The sequence below is a fragment of the Trachurus japonicus genome, chromosome 13 (assembly GCF_045865225.1).
Source record: "Trachurus japonicus isolate A0001 chromosome 13, Traja_1.0".
Taxonomy (NCBI): domain Eukaryota; kingdom Metazoa; phylum Chordata; class Actinopteri; order Carangiformes; family Carangidae; genus Trachurus; species Trachurus japonicus.
Window position 1 is genome coordinate 40686029 of NC_140919.1, and position 16304 is coordinate 40702332.

At 40.1% G+C, this 16304-nt stretch overlaps 2 protein-coding genes across 3 annotated transcripts; one reads left to right on the forward strand and one right to left on the reverse strand.

The window, feature by feature from the left end:
* The first annotated feature begins 516 nt into the window (after positions 1-516).
* On the forward strand, positions 517-9332 carry aifm4 (apoptosis inducing factor mitochondria associated 4). Its single transcript, XM_085796564.1, has 19 exons — positions 517-650; positions 1068-1157; positions 1785-1894; positions 1992-2101; positions 3573-3617; positions 3723-3795; positions 4473-4585; positions 4692-4778; positions 4878-4969; positions 5044-5174; positions 5451-5566; positions 5814-5885; positions 6011-6074; positions 6183-6259; positions 6596-6713; positions 7344-7442; positions 7549-7624; positions 7702-7806; positions 9006-9332. Exons 2-19 carry the CDS (start codon positions 1069-1071, stop codon positions 9034-9036), a joined length of 1608 nt encoding a protein of 535 aa, XP_085652690.1. The 5' UTR covers positions 517-650; position 1068; the 3' UTR covers positions 9037-9332.
* Positions 9333-10411: 1079 nt separating this feature from the next.
* LOC146976645 (arsenite methyltransferase) lies at positions 10412-15840 on the reverse strand. 2 transcript variants are annotated; one of them, XM_085796566.1, is made up of 10 exons: positions 15587-15840; positions 15110-15229; positions 13399-13549; positions 13182-13318; positions 13021-13090; positions 12852-12933; positions 12629-12760; positions 12404-12546; positions 10758-10880; positions 10412-10550 (listed from the first exon to the last, which is right to left on the reverse strand). In XM_085796566.1, the coding sequence occupies exons 2-10, from the start codon at positions 15121-15123 to the stop codon at positions 10473-10475; spliced, it is 930 nt and encodes a 309-aa protein (XP_085652692.1). In that variant the 5' UTR covers positions 15124-15229; positions 15587-15840; the 3' UTR covers positions 10412-10472. The 2 variants fall into 2 exon arrangements, with proteins under 2 accessions (XP_085652692.1, XP_085652691.1); XM_085796565.1 differs by having other exon boundaries at positions 15099-15229.
* Positions 15841-16304: the final 464 nt, after the last annotated feature.

Below are 16304 nucleotides of genomic sequence, written 5' to 3' on the forward strand. Positions count from 1 at the left end.
GGAATAAGTAGAGAAAATCTGATAGTGGAGCAAGTTTTTCTTCCTTATTACAAGCACAAAAAACTTACTTTCACTGGCAGACTTTTCTATTTATTGTGAATTTAAGTGAAAATTATCTAAAAACAAGTTAATTTTTAGGTAATGAGTCTTATTTTAAGTGGAAAGAGTTTAGTTTTGACTAGAAATGAGACATTTGGACAAGAAATAAGACAAATATTCTTGGAAAGATGTCGAGTTTTTACAGTGTACTATGAGTATTAGTCAGGGTCTTACGCAGAATAAATCAGTCATACAAAGATTAGACTACTGGGTTTTTTTATGGGCCCCACTGGGCGCTGGGCCCCTAGAGTTATCATCACCTTTCTCCCCTATACAACGGCCCTGACTGCTGTTACTCAGCCTCAGTGTCGGTGGCTAATCTCCATCCCCGGCCTCACGGTGTCGGTCGCTCTCATCTCCCCGGTGACGCAGCCAGGTCGGTGGGAGGAGCTCGCGACGCAATCCAAACTCTGCTGCTGGTCACGCGGGCAGCTCTCCCACTGTGCTCGTGCTTGCTCGAACAACGTTTGACTGTCTGTGTGTGTGTGTGTGTGAGCTGCTGCTGCTGAGGAGGAAGGACTGCATGACCGCCGCTAAACAGAAGGAAACAGGTGAGTTCTTCATCACCGGGCTCTGATACTCTGCCGCTACATGTAGCCACGTATGGAGGTCATATAATAAAGAAAACATATGGTGCTTTTCACATCTACCCAGCCTACAACAGCCTCTCATCTCCAGTCTTCTTTGCAACGCTGTAGCCTAATGTCTGATCTCGATAGATAGCTGTCTTAGACTTGAATGTCTGTACTTTAAGCGAAAAACACAGGGTGTAATTTAAATTTTAGGCAAATACAGCGCTGTGCAAAACCTTATATATAGGTTGCCTAATACTGTAAACCGTGTCCCCACGTGCCTTTTGCTGAGCAACCCAAAGCCAGTTGTAATCCAGTCAGCCTAGCAGACAGGTTTCATAAAACAATAATGTAACGTAATACAGGTCTTTGACATCCACTGCTTTGATGTTACAGTATGAATCAGAGCCAAGAAGCAGGTCAAACTGAGGAGCAGGATGAGGTGACTGGGCTAGTCTGTCAGGAGGATCAACTGAAGGATGGGGAGTAAGTAACAAGGCTTTGCACTGAAATTACAAAATGATACATTTTTAATGTATACTATGTTCTTTATTTTGTTTTTCTTATTCTTTATGTATGCTTGTATTAAAGGGAGAGTAGCATTTTTTTAAAGTGGGGTTGTATGATCTACAAATAGCCCCTAAGTACTTTAATTGCAGTAGAAGACTCTCTGCACTCCTCCCGTTAGCAACGCCAGCCCATAATAGCCCTGCCCAGAGATTTACAACATACATTGTTGTGAATGGACCCAAATAAACGGCCTATTTTCGCGGCCTAAAAGAGGTTTTACCTGAAAAAAAAATACACAGTTCCATTGTTCACTATAATATAATTTTTTCCATTTTTTCTTTGGGTCCGTTCACAACACTGTATGTTGTAAATCTCTGGGCAGGGCTATTATGGGCTGGCGTTGCTAACGGGAGGAGTGCAGAGAGTCTTCTACTGCAATTAAAGTACTTAGGGGCTATTTGGAGATCATACAACCCCACTTTAAAAATATGCTACTATCCCTTTAACATTCTTTAAAACTTGAAATGTTGTTTGTACTTTAAAGCTGCATTTTCCCACAGTTGTCCCTTTTTCTCCTCTGCGCTCTGTGTTGTGTTTATTGAGGATGAAGGAAGTAACTGTAGGGGATCAGAAGGTGCTGCTCGTCCGTACCCATGGTCAGTACAGCGCTATTGGAAGCCAGTGCTCTCATTACAACGCTCCTCTTGCCAAAGGTAAGCCCTCATCTCTGTGAATGAACATCGGCATAAAGGGAATAGTTTTTGTGTTAAATCCAAGTCACACTAAGTCACATGTCCTCTGGTCATTCAGGAGCACTGGTTGGTGACAGAGTCAGATGTCCCTTCCACGGTGCCTGCTTTAATGTCAAAACTGGAGATATTGAAGAGTATCCGGGTCTTGACTGCCTGCCCAGCCATAAGGTGAAAACATGAAAACAAATACAGAAGAGAATTAAAAATGTCATCATGTGTGATGGTTTAATTGTACAAATTAGTGGATCAATTATCTTTTGTTTATTGTGATTTATAGACTCAGACTTTTTAATGATAGAAAGTAGGGATGTCACGATTATAAATTTTCTTGGTACGATTATTGTCAGAGAAATAATCACGGTACTACGATTATCACGATTATTATGCACTAATTAATTTCACAACACTATGAATGTGTAAAATCAAATATAGTCAAAATATAATTACATTACTCACTGTTTACACAAAATATTTCAAGTATCTATTAATATATGACCAATTCTTAAAGGGATAGTTCAACATTTTGGCAAATTGGCCCATTGCCATAATTGCTATAGTCATAGCAGTAGGTTTGTTACCTTTAATTGTAGGTGTAAGCTATTTTCAGTACGGCGGAGCGCAGCAGCTGGCTGCTCAGAGCTACGCTATGGAGGCTAATGGAATTTCTTGGTTTCCCTCATTAAACTTATCAAATTCAACATCCCAAAACTCCACAGCGCTTTTGTAGACAAGTTGTGAGCTGCACAACCACCACGCTATAAGATAATGACGGAACGATACGAAACGGAGCCGTTTTCGAGGTAAATTCATACAAAACCGCTGATGCGCGTTGCGTTCAGGGACAGTTTTTCAGCAAGCAGTCTCCGTATTTACCCTGTATTTACCTCGAAAACGGCTCCGTTTCGTATCGTTCCGTCATTATCTCATAGCGTGGTGGTTGTGCAGCTCACAACTTGTCTACAAAAGAGCTGTGGAGTTTTGGGATGTTGAATTTGATGAGTTTAATGAGGGAAACCAAGAAATTCCCTTAGCCTCCATAGCGTAGCTCTGAACAGCCAGCTGCTGCGCTCCGCCGTACTGAAAATAGCTTACACCTACAATTAAAGGTAATGAACCTACTGCTATGACTATAGCGATTATGGCAATGGGCCAATTTGCCAAAATGTTGAACTATCCCTTTAACCCCCAGGGGAAACATTTGAAATATTCAGGTCATAAATTGTCATCTATACCAAATGTTTGCGTTTATTTTAATCGTTTTTTGTTTTGTTTTGCTTTATGTTTTTATTATAAATGACACGCTAACATTTAAATTCCTACCAATTAAATGTTACGTTAGTTAAATGGACCAGTATCTGTGCATTCACCTTTATTTTTGCGCCACATCTGCCAATAAGGTTCCAACATCAAATTTTTGTGAAAGTGACGGTATTTAGGAATCTTTACGATCAATTAATTGTGGCGTTTAATACCACGATTAATTGTGAAAACAAGTAATCGTGACATCCCTAATAGATAGTCAAGACAAAGGCAATTAATTAATAATGATTAACTGAATGAACATGAACAATGTTATAGAGTGAAGCTCACACTCCGTTCCTATAACAAATGGTAGATAACTAAATTTTGTCTTTAACAGGTCAAAGTTGAGGATGGCAAGGTGTACGTCTCTGTCAAGACTAAAGTAAGAGACACAAAGTTAAAAACACTCAAAACAACCACAGTTTAGTTTCCTTTTGTTTTGTGATAAAATACACTGTTTTCAGCAGTCGGTTGTTTTTGTGTTCAGCTCACCAGGCGGGTGAAGGAGATGTGCAGCTTGGAGCCGGACATCAAACATACTATTCTGCTCGTAGGAGGAGGTGAGGATTGTCTGTTATAAATACACGTTTGACACATTGTGGCTTAAAGGGATAGTTCAACATTTTGGCAAATTGACCCATTGCCATAATCTCTATAGTCATAGGAGTTGGTTCGTTACCTTTAATTGTCGGTGCAAGCTGTTTTTAGAACCGCATGGAACGAGCAGAGCCACTCAGAGCTACGCTACTCATCACAACAAACTCATCAAATACACCAATCCAACAAGTCCAAAACGCTCTAGTGGACAAGTTGTGACCTGCACATTCACCACGCTATGAGATAATAACGAAAGTTATTTTCGAGGCATGAATTTGCCTCGAAAATAAAAATAAGTTCTGTTATTATCTCATAGCGTGGTGAATGTGCAGGTCACAACTTGTCCACCAGAGCGTTGTGGAGTTGTAGGATTGTGTATTTGATGAGTTTGATGAGGGAAACCAAGAAATCCCATGAGCCTCTGTAGCGTAGCTCTGAGCAGCTCACGGCTCTGCTCCGCTGTTGTAAAAATAGCTTCCACCGACAATTAAAGGTAACGAACCTACTCCTAAAACAATAGAGATTATGGCAATGGGCCAATTTCCCAAAATGTTGAACTATCTCTTTAAGTATTGAGCCCCTGTTTGTCATGTTTTTTTGTTTTTTTTTGTTCATGTAAACACTCAATATGAATTTTTAGGCCCTGCCTCCCTGGTATGTGCTGAGACACTGAGACAGAACTGTTACCAAGGTCGAATCATCATCGTCACCAAAGATACCCTTCCTCCATTTGACAAACCCAAACTGAGTAAGGTAAGAACTTGACCATGATGGAAAGGTACAGTAACCTGTATTATCTGTATCTAAACAAGTGTTGAGATACTTTACTTTACTACTTTATGGCTTTTCCTCCTCTCAGGCTATGAACCTGGACAGCAGCAGCATCCTCCTCCGCTCCAGTGAATTTTATCAGCAATATGGAATAGAGGTTTGGACACAGAGGGAGGTAAGAGAAACTACTGATGATGCACTCTCTGACCAATTTTAGAAAAATCTAATTGTCTCTTGTCATTTTTTTTTTAAAGAAATGTGTTTTGTATTACAGGTGGTGTCGGTCGATCCAGCCGAGAAGGTGGTGAAGTTGAATGACGGCGTTTTGCAGCATTACGACCAGCTTCTCATCTCAACTGGCTGCAGGTCAGTCCTTAGAAGCTCAGGAATGGCTGCTTTCATGCTACAGCTGCATGATAAAAGTCCGTTTTCGTTCACAGAGCGCGGCCGCTCAGCTGTCCTGGTAGTGACCTGGAAGGGGTGAAGCTACTGCAGAGTTACGAGGACGCCAAAAAGATCCACAACTCCTGTCTCGGCCAAAAGGCTGTCGTCATAGGAACCTCCTTCATAGGTTATCAAATTCAATTTCTTTACATTATAGAATGAAATTAGCACTGTTCATTTTGCAAACGAGAGCTTGTTGGTGTCTTTTTTATTTGGTTGGAGGGTGTCATCATTACCTCATTCATAGCCCTGAGCCCTCTCTCTCTCTTAATATTAAAAATGTAGTTTACCGTAAATACTTTACAGTGCAAGATAAGCTTCTTCATGACACATTACCTCTGTTGCATACCAAATTGCAGGCTCTTTAAACGTTTCCTTCCTTCACAACTATTAAACACAATAGGTATGGAGGTAGCATCCTACTTATCAGACAAAGCTGCCAGCGTGGCCGTGGTTGGCACGACCAGTTACCCATACGAGCGATCTCTGGGCCCAGAGATTGGCAAAATGACAATGCAAGTAAGTATTAAGAGGGGACTGATCTGTCACTGTCAGAATTTATTGTGTTTATTTTATTATATCTAATCTGTCCTGTGTTACGATGCTGAATTTGGGAATATACTGTAGGTGTGACATTCAACTTGGCAGGAATCATATCTGATCTGCCAATTTTCCAGCCATTAAAAGTGAATTCCCCCCTTTTGTGATTCTGAATATGGGAATAATGGTGAATGTTAAAACATAAAACTTTTTTTTTTTCCTTAAGATGTTGGAGGAACAAACTGTGAAGTTTTACATGAACGACAGAATCACTGAGATCAAAGGGAAGGACGGCAAGGTAACTCCACTGTTTTTCTATTAGCGTAGCCTTTGTCATAGTAGGTGTTACTAATAATGTCTCCATATAAACCGTGATTTCAAAATGTGTGTTTTAGTCCTGGTGGCTGTTCTCTGGTTTTCCAGGTGAAGGAGGTGGTGCTAGACAGTGGAACAGTCCTGGAGGCTGATGTGGTGATTGCTGGAATTGGTAAGGGTACTACCAGCTTTGTTACTTGCTCCAAACATCGGTAATTGTTACTAAAACAGAGTCTTTCACATTCAGACTGTCTCCTCAACACAAATATCTGTCTCTCAGGTGTAATCCCCAATTCAGACCTCTTGGCAGGAAGCCAGGTGGAGTTGGACTCAGGGAAGGCTGTGATTGTTGACAAGGTAACACAAGCTAGTGTTTGTTTGTTTGTTTGTTTGTTTTTTTCCCCATCAAAACATGAGTGTACTTTTCTGGGCAAATTAAATTATAGGCAACTGGACTTGTACTGTATTTGTCTTTGTCTTGTCTTGACTTGTAGTTGCCTACGATTCAATTTCCCCAGAAAAGAACGATGACCTGGATGAATGAGAATATCCATAGACAAAAAAAACATGAATGTAGTATATTTTCTGGATCCCTCAGCTCTATTCAGGTGACTGAATATTTGTATATGTCTTTATAAGCTACTGTAAGACTAATGTGGAGGCTCTTGCTGTGTAAACTTTTCTTTCTAACAGTTCATGAGGACCAGTGTAGCAGATATTTTCAGTGCTGGAGATGTAACCTCCTTCCCTCTGGCCATTCGTGGAGACCAGAGAGTCAACATAGGTCACTGGCAAATGTCACATGCTCAAGGTGGGAGACTGAAGTCAGAGAAGCAAAGGCTGATACAGGGTTCTTACGGATCCTTAAAAAGTCTTAAAAGGCATTGAATTCATTAATCTAAAATCAAGGCCTTAATTGGCATTAAAATGTCTTAAATCAATTTTTCAAAGTCTTAAAAATGTTAACACATGGTAAGTGGGATTTTATGGTTGTAATTAGTCTCAAATCTCAAAATAATTGGTAACAATCCGACATAGAGAAGTTAGTGGCGGCCGCCTCCAGCTCCCGAGTCAGTGTTTTGTTTTGTTTTCCGGACTTTTTATGCATTTATTTTGAAAGGACAGCTGGAAAGAGACACAATCCAATGTTCATGTAGCAGTCACTTTACCTTGGATCACATAGGAAAGTGGGTAAAATTGTCAAGCCTAACCCTATGTAATTGATGTGGTGTTTTTTTTTTTCTTTTTTCTACATTTGTGTTTATTATGAAGTCGGTCTTAAATTTCATTTCAAGTGGCTTTAAAAAAGTCTTAAAAAGTCTTAAATTTAACTTGGCTTAAGCTGTAGGAACCCTGTGATATTATGTGCCTTGGTTTGGGGTTGCTGGTGAAGCGAGGTTCAAACTCAACGATGTTTGTCTCTTTTTTTTCTTTGTTGTAGGAAAAGTAGCTGCACTGAACATGCTAAATAAACCAACCAAAATTGAGTCTGTTCCTTTCTTCTGGACTGTGTTGCTCGGGAAGAGTATCAGATACACAGGTTGAGTATTTACTGGTGTGTGTGTGTGTGTGTGTGCGTAAGAAAATGTCATCTGCTGCTGTGGTGGTATTCATTCTCATTACCTCTTTTCATTTCCTCATTCTAGGCTATGGGGAAGGATACACAGAAATTATATTCAAAGGCAAAGTAGAAGAGAGGAAATTCCTGGCATTTTACATAAAGTAAGCACTGCAGCTGTGGAATAACTTGATGCTGGTAAATATGACCGTGTCAGACTTCTAAACTGATTTGTCAACAGGGATGAGACGGTGGTAGCTGCAGCCAGTCTGATGTTTGATCCTGCTGTGGCTCGGCTCGCAGAGCTGATGGCTACTGGCCAAGTTTTGAAAAAGGCACAGGCTCAGTGAGTGATATCTGAACTTTTTGTGATATACTGTATGACTAGGGGTTTGTGATTTATATTTAGAGATTTAGTTGCCAACTCGATAAGACTGTGTTAAAGGGATAGTTCAACGTTTTGGCAAATTGGCCCATTGCCTTAATCCCTCTAGTTTTAAGAGTAGGTTCGTTACCTTTAATTGTCGGTGCAAACTGTTTTTAGAACGGCGGCGGAGCAGAGCCGCGAGCTGCTCAGAGCTACACTACGGAGGCTCATTATGGGATTTCTTGGTTTCCCTCATCAAATACACAATCCAACAACTCTAAAACGCTCTGGTGGACAAGTTGTGACCTGCACATTCACCAACATGTCAACATGAGTTTTTCAAAATCTTTTTATTGAAAAATACAATTAGATATTTCCAATCACAGGGATACAATTATCCTTTTCTTTTTCACATATATGTATATGTAAACAGTATGTCAACATGAGTTTGATGAGGGAAACCAATAAATCCCGTTAGCCTCTGTAGCGTAGCGCTGAGCAGCTCGCAGCTCTGCTCCGCCGTTCTAAAAATAGCTTGCACCGACAATTAAAGGTAACGAACCTACTGCTATGACTATAGCGATTATGGCAATGGGCCAATTTGCCAAAATGTTGAACTATCCCTTTAAAATCTAGCAATTTCATACGGTGGGTTGAGCTTCAGCTGTTACACCTGGATTGTTTAAATTAACTTGGCTACATCAACAAGTTGTGAACATTGACATGTGATTATCTTTCAGGCTGATATAGAAAACTTGTTCTTAAAAGACCTAAAAAAAAAATAAGGAGCAACATTTGCATTGAATCAGAGCTGTGTCCTTGACCATTTGCTGAATTTAATATTCACTTTATCTGTGGTTGTAGCTTCTAATGCTGCCTTATATGATCAGGTAGCCACTTCTTTTATCGGTGTACTGTTTGCTGAGCAGCTGTAAAACAATTACAGGTGATTATTCTCAGTAGAGCACCACTGTGAACTCTTCACAATGACCTGCTCCAAAATAAAATCAGACTAAATTGGAGGACATCATATGCATGCAAATACGGTACAGGTTTATGAGTTGCTGGGTAACCTTATCTTTAATGCAAACATCATGTCCCATTTCAAAGGGTAAGATTCACAACCTGCAAGCTGTTCTTTACTGAACGTTTGTTTTTTTGCTCTCTTCTCTTCTCAGAGCTGACGATCTGAGCTGGCTGCTGATGTGACCAGACGTCTGCTGTATTCAGAGTTACACCTTTCATTGATGATCGATGGTCTTTTGGCTCTTTTTCTCAAACAGGATTTCTCCGTTCAGTGCCTCGGGCCTAATGAAAGCCCGTCAGATCTCTTCTCTGCTCGCTCAGAGCACTGTTGCCATAGCAGCTTGCACAGCTCCCCTGAATTTGCACTTTGTGCGCCCCGTGAATAATCTCATCACTGTGTAATGAGCATTGCCTGGATAGGACTAAACTGACCTGCAGCAATTTACCCTGCATTTATTCCAAATTTTGACCACAGCTTTACCAAAAGTGTGACATGAGAAGCATCACAGTTTGTGACTAAATTACAACAATTTATTACCAAATGTGTAGGGTTAACATTTTAGTAAAAATTGTACATAAACAAAAAAAAAATACACACTCCGCTGAACTCTAACAGTATGTTGAGAAGTAACTTCTTAAAAATCTAAAATACAAACATGAAGATATTTATCATTAAAAATAGTGTGTTCTTTTTCTTTTTTACTTGAGACTATCATGTGTACTGCCATGCCTTCATCCACTGTACTGTCAATGTTCACAGCACAGATGCAGCTAATTGTTAAGATTTTAGTCACCTAGAAACTAATCTGTATGTTTTAATACTCAGGTATGAAATAAATGTATTAGGCTAAGTTACTGTAGGAGTTTCAACCGCACTGATTATCCACACAGTTATTTACTGATGATAGCCAAATGTTACGGGATGTGATTTCATTTCTTTTTTTTTCTGCAGTTGTTTGTGTTGCACTTTTTTACAATAAATCAATGTCCATGTGTAGATAACCTTTCCTTCCGCACTTCATTTAAGTTTTGACTGTATGACAGCTGCATCTGTGAAACTAACCATTATCTTTTATGTGTGGTCATAGACTGTATTCAAACCGTTCAAACACATCAGTGATTTGGGCTTCGTTTCACTTATTTATTAACTAGGCTATACTGTATGTTCATTTGACATGTCATGAAGCTTTCGTTGTATTGAGCGTCTCTTCTATACATTACAGTAGAGAACAGATTTTGACAACACAAACTGGTTTCATTAGTTTTTTTATTCACATCATTAAAATCGCAATTTTAGGAAATAACCTTTTATTTCACAGATTTACTCCAGTCTTCAGTCAAGCAGGACTTCTCCATATGGTCAAATCATTTAATGACAATGTGGCAGAGAAAGTGTAATTTCTTAAATCAAGTTATTTTATTATGACACTGTTAACACTACCATTTTTATATTAACATGTCAGCAATGACTATGACTGATGACAACATATGCTGTATGCAATGGCTTCCACATACAAATATCTAGCCTAAGGTTAACTTTTGATTTGATTTGATTTGGATTTTATTGTTACATGTGTCCTCAGCCTCCAGAGCAGTTTCCTCTGTAACCGGCTGTGTCTTTATTTGCTTGTTTTGGAGCATTGTTTGACAGAGGATCCCATTTTGTCAGCCAACAGAAATGGACTGAGGTGGCAGTACTGTGGAGGAAAAAACAATATCACTCTTTTTATGTAGAAACTTCTATGTCAAACACATTGTTAACTATCAAACCCAAAGCTGTGAACCTGCTACAAATGATTATATTGAAATCTTGCTGAATTTGATCACTACATGCAAAAACTAGGTCAAAGATACAACCCATCTGGATGCAGTTTGTGTTCAGGTAAAGGTATTAAATCAGTTACCTGTGGTGTTGACTCGGAGCTGGGCTCTGGTTCGTCCAACATCTGAATTTCGAAATCCGGGCAAAAACGGGAACTCTTGAGAATTCCTGCCAGCTGTCCACTTACTTCCACCGCAACATCTTTCTGCATAACATAAAAGTAAACACTGACTTAGTCCAGAAAAGTAGTTTTTCAGCCAAGGACCCCCTGACCAGCACAAGGCATTTTTGGTTGAAGAAAGACATAAAACACTGTCAACTAGTGATGGAGAAACCAAAGCTTCCTGAACCACTGAATCAATATGAAGCAATTGTGTTGAAATGGTTCATTTGATACAATTGAACATGGCGACATCTGCTGGTCAACCTTTAACATAGCATTTGCACGAAACAATAAAGGGCAAGGTGTCATGAACTGGTGGATGTTTAACAATTTAGGTTCTATGTGCATCTCAAGATTTTGGACAGTTTTTTCTGTTACACTTGGGTTATAATGTGATTGTGTCTTCATAACATGCTGAATGTAGGCTAATAAAGATATGCAACATTGATAGAAATCCAAAAATTATATTTACTAAATACAAAAATGTGGAAGAAATTGGGAAATGCTTGTGCTACTACTAGGGACTATTATGACTATTAGGAATTGTGCAGAATGCTGGCGAGAGTGGAAGCGGTTTTGATTTTTGATTTAATAACAAAAGTATTTGAGTTGAGCTTTGCTTCAGTCTGTTTCCCTTCTTTGTGATTCAGTGTGAGTGACTGTGGCTGTCTTTTGTACTAATCTATACGCACTCGCACAACAACGCATGCAAAAACTCTCCTCCTGTCAAACGAAGTGTAGAGTGATTTTAAAAACTACACCCTAAATTCAAATCCACCGCGACACGTCGTCGATCGGCGTATGATGTAATGAAGCTTCGTTTGGAAAGTCACATGATTTTCAGCATGGTGAAGTGATGCATCGACACATCTTGTCGCGATACTTCTGCTTTGAAAGATCGGTACTGTGTCGAAACGTCTGCTTCGAGCACAACATCCCTAGTGCCCACCGTGTCTGATTTATTAAACTTTGTATAACTTGTTAAAAAAGAAAATAATAAACTTGGTGCTAAAGAGTTTTGTACACAAAAATAATTATCAACTTAAAGTGCCCTCGTTTAGGATTATAATAAAGGTCTGTTTTTAAACCGAATTCATGAACTCAGTTACAACAGCAGCTTGTGGACAGAAACCTGTGGTTTTCTTTGGCACTTGTTCTTCTGTGTTTTCAGCTGCGCTTCAACCAAGACGTCTGTTGTTTGAGTTGTCAAGGTGGCAGTGATTGACAGGTGATGCCATGTGGCAGGTGCCAGGTTGGGTCAAACCATGTCCTTTTTCAGTTCAATTACACTTATATTTTGTTGAAATATTTATTAAATCATATTTTAAAAGGTTTTTTGAACTGATGCTATTTTTTAATATATCTAAAAAAAAAAAAATCTCACGTACCAGTACCCCCATTTGAACACCACTGGCATAAAGTACTTCATGTTACTGTTACTATATGAACCACATGTTTAAAAAAAATAAAAAAGTTTCTTGATAGAACAATGTGCCACAGATTAGTCAATACACTTGCGTGAGCAAAAGCAATTCAGTACAGGACTTGGGTCAGTTTTACTATACCTTGAAACAGTGTGATGAATCAAAGTCCAGCTGATCTGGGAAATCTGCCACCGTTCCTTTATAGGTCACCGTTGCCTTAGACATGACAGGACTTCTGGGCAGCTTAAAGAGCCGGTAGGTCCCTGAAGCATAGCTGATGTCGCCTGTAAATTGAACAAACACTGTTCATACATGTCACCGAAAGTCTCAGTTTTACTTTACTCCGTATTGTTTTGTTTGTGTTACCTGCTTTTGCTTTGAGTTCACAGTTGTGGACCACGATGTGGCTTGCTGAGACAAGCTGTGGAGTGCTGAAACCAACACTGTGGGCCAATGAAATTAGGTCTTTCCAAAACAGAGAGCCACCCATCCCCTCACCTTACACCAAAAAATAAAGAAATTACAGCCAACATGCGTACACAGTATGTCAGTGACACAGGGTTTCTATGATGTATTAGTGTAATTTTACCCCAAAGGACTGGATCTTCCTTCATGTGGTCAGGGACAACTTTGCTGGCATACATGTCACTAAAGTAGAGTTCACCTCCCTCCTGTATGAAACGAGTAACTGATGATGATTTTCATTATTATTTTATTTTATCTTAATAATATGGATGGTAGAAATTCTTCTGACCAACCTTTAGGATGCTGTAGGCTTGCTCTAGCACTGCTCTTTTGTCAGGACACAAACAGATCACACAGTTGGATCTGAACAGACAAGAAGGAGAAACTGGTTTGTCCACAGACCACACAGTCCACCGGCAGACCTTGTAGAGTCTTAACAAGATTTTCAACCTACAGCACGACATCCATTGAGTCACTCTGTATGCCAGCTTCACACAGCTTCTCCATGTAGCCGTGGACGAAGGCGACATTAGGCTCCTTGTAGCCAAACTTATTCTGATGATACTCGGTGTACTGGCGAGCTACAGTGATCTAGAGTGAGAAAAGGTTCATTAGTAGTAGGTGCAGAGTCACAGGCACGTGTGTGTGTGCATACGTGCACCTGTAATTACCAGCTCCTCCGTCATATCGATGCCCGTCACACGTCCATTTGGTCCAACAAGTTTACCGAAGGCAAAACAGTCTCTGCCAGAGCCGCTGCCCAGGTCCAGCACCTTACAGCCCTCAAGCTTGGCCGGGAACGGAAGACCGCAACCGAAGAATCTGGGGGGAAAATATATATTGTTGATGACATCAGTGTGTACCAGGGTTATTATAGTTTTTAATTAGTTTTTACTTTGAAGCAGAAGTAAGCGATATATTTGTGTTAATCTAAGTCTTAAATAGTTGTATCTTCCGACAGCAATCACTTACATAGAGTGTTTGGTCTGAAACACGGGTCTGTCAATCACTCTGCTCTGCTCTGAGCCCAGGAGAAAACTTTTCTCGTATCCTACAAGTTTTATCCAATGAGGAGAGAGAACGGCATAAAGGGGCAGTCCTCTCTGTGTGTGCAGCCAAGGGATGCGCGTGAATATGGTGACGTAGGGACGAGGACTGTTATGGTGCGTTCAAGGCAACCCGTAATTCGTGTTTTTCCGACCTGTGAAGTGGTACCAGTTTGATCTGGTACGACTTCACGGGTCAGAAGTTACGAGTGGCCGTTATAGTGACTTTCACAGGTAAAACAGGTCGGAGAAACACGAGTGGGTTGCCTGGAACGCTACAAAGTCGTAAGTCGTGACTTGAAGCTGTAATTTACGGTTTCAAAAGCCTGCCTGGAACGCAGCATTAGCCAAAACGACGCTTACTTCTGCTTTAATTTCCTTTTTCTTTTTGTGTTTTTTTTTCCAGTTTAGTTTTATTTAGTTCAACAAGCAGTTTTAGTTTATTTTTATTTTGAGGAATTGAGTATGCTACTTTTAGTTGAGTCTTTGTGAGAGCAGAAAATGATAAAATGATGTTGATTGTTTTTGTACAAATGGGTCTCACGGTGACACAGTGGCAGTTCAGCCTTTATAACCTATAGGAACCTCTGGGTCTAGGTAGGTCTTTCCAACTGGAAGAGGAGATACAGTTTTGATCACTGAGCAGCACTATGCTCCGTGCAGACGTGTTTGTTTTGAAATGTTTGACTTTTGGAAGTTTGGATGTCAAATATGTATACTTTGTGCATTGTAGCGTAATGGAAGTGGACTTTCATTCATCTGTCATGGTTAAGTAAAGTGCATCAATTATGACTAAAAGTCCAAAGTCTAAAAGTCTAAAGTCTTAGTTTCAGTTTTTCAGGTATTAGGAGAAAAGCTTTGATTTGTAGAAGCTTCTCTGTGAGAGCGCCGCAGATTAACTTTCAAATTTGTGGGATTTTTCCATTTTTAGTTGCATCCCACAAATGTTCCCATCAGTCCTCATCAAGATACTTTTATTCTCATCTACCTGGGGGTCGTAGGCTACTGGAAATAGTCCCAGATTGGGCTGTGGTGTTTCCTTCTTCCTGCAACTTTAGCCATTTCTACGAAAACTACGCTGATTTTATCCACAATTCAGTTAAGTTTTAGTTTTGCATTGTTCAATGTAGTTTAAAAAAAAATTATATCAGTTAACTCAATTATTTTTTCACTGATAGTCAACTATAATAACCCTAATGTGTACCAACAAAATATTCTTGTAATCATACAGACACTACAGAGACAGTTCTGTGTTGTAGCACATACTGTTGAAGGTGGAGTGATGAAGACACAATATAAAGGTGACACCAGACTGGACCAGATACCTTTTGGTTACCTCTGGGTGAACATGACTCAGCGCATCTGTCACGCTTCTGGGCACAGAGCAGGACAAACTGCAGGAGGAGGCACTTGTTTGCAAATCACAGGAGGACTCCAGTCGACTGCCGTAGTATTTCTGCACACAAAATGTTTTCATCAGACAAGTAACAAAACTGTCAGAAATAACCATCTTCAGTTCAGTCATGCTCTTATTTCAACCTTCACCACCCCCAAGCTACCATGGGTCTCTAGTTTATGACTATATGAACTTTAAACTAGTGCTGCAAAAATCACAACTCAACTGTTCATGTTAAATAATAACTAATACTAAGGTATCCGTGTAATTCTGTGACGTTGAGTTAAAAAAAAAAGCACGTCCCATATGAAAAGTAGGTCTACACTAAGTTCACCCTGCGACAGTATTGAGTAAAGAGGAAAAGCTACAAGTGGACGGTGACAGATCAACTCAGTGAAAGAAAGTAACAGAGCAAACCTTCACGTTTTCCCGCACGTCGTTTCCAGTCGCCATGGTTTCTGATTGAGTTACAACACAATAAACAGTTTAACTGAGCTACAAAAGGTCGAAACGCTGAGCAGTACAAATAGGAAATGTTGAAAAAAGATCACTAGACCGCAGTGTTTGTACACCGGAGCCGCCGTAACTTGAGTGTATCGATGCGCTCGGTGATCAGGCACAGACTGGATCAGGTAGTCCTAGGTCCTACATCAGGCAGTAAATTATTGCTGCGTTACAATAATGTTTTATTAGTCGCTGACTCGCCCTCGCACTTTACTCGGCTCGGCTCGGCTCGGCTCGGCTTGGGGCAGTCGCCACCGCCTTTATAAGCGTTGTTTCATTTCTCTGAAAAGTTGAAGGGAATCAGCATCGATGGTTACTAACTACACAGCTGTATATAACCCACAATACATTGCGGTGGTGCAAGAGAAATACATCCAAGGGGTGGCAGTAATGAACCACCAAAAAAGAGGAAAATTATCAAAAAGGGGTCAATTCGACTACAGTACTTCTGCAGTGGTAACATGTCAGAGTAAATCATTTACAAGTGTAAGTACAAGTCCCAGACAGCAAGAGACTGGTCTGGCCTAGTTTTGGCCCACATCATGCACTCATATCTGGCCCACATTCTGCAAAGAATGATGGCCCATTGTGGTGTCCTCCATACAGTATCAATTAGTTCTTGGTCCACCAG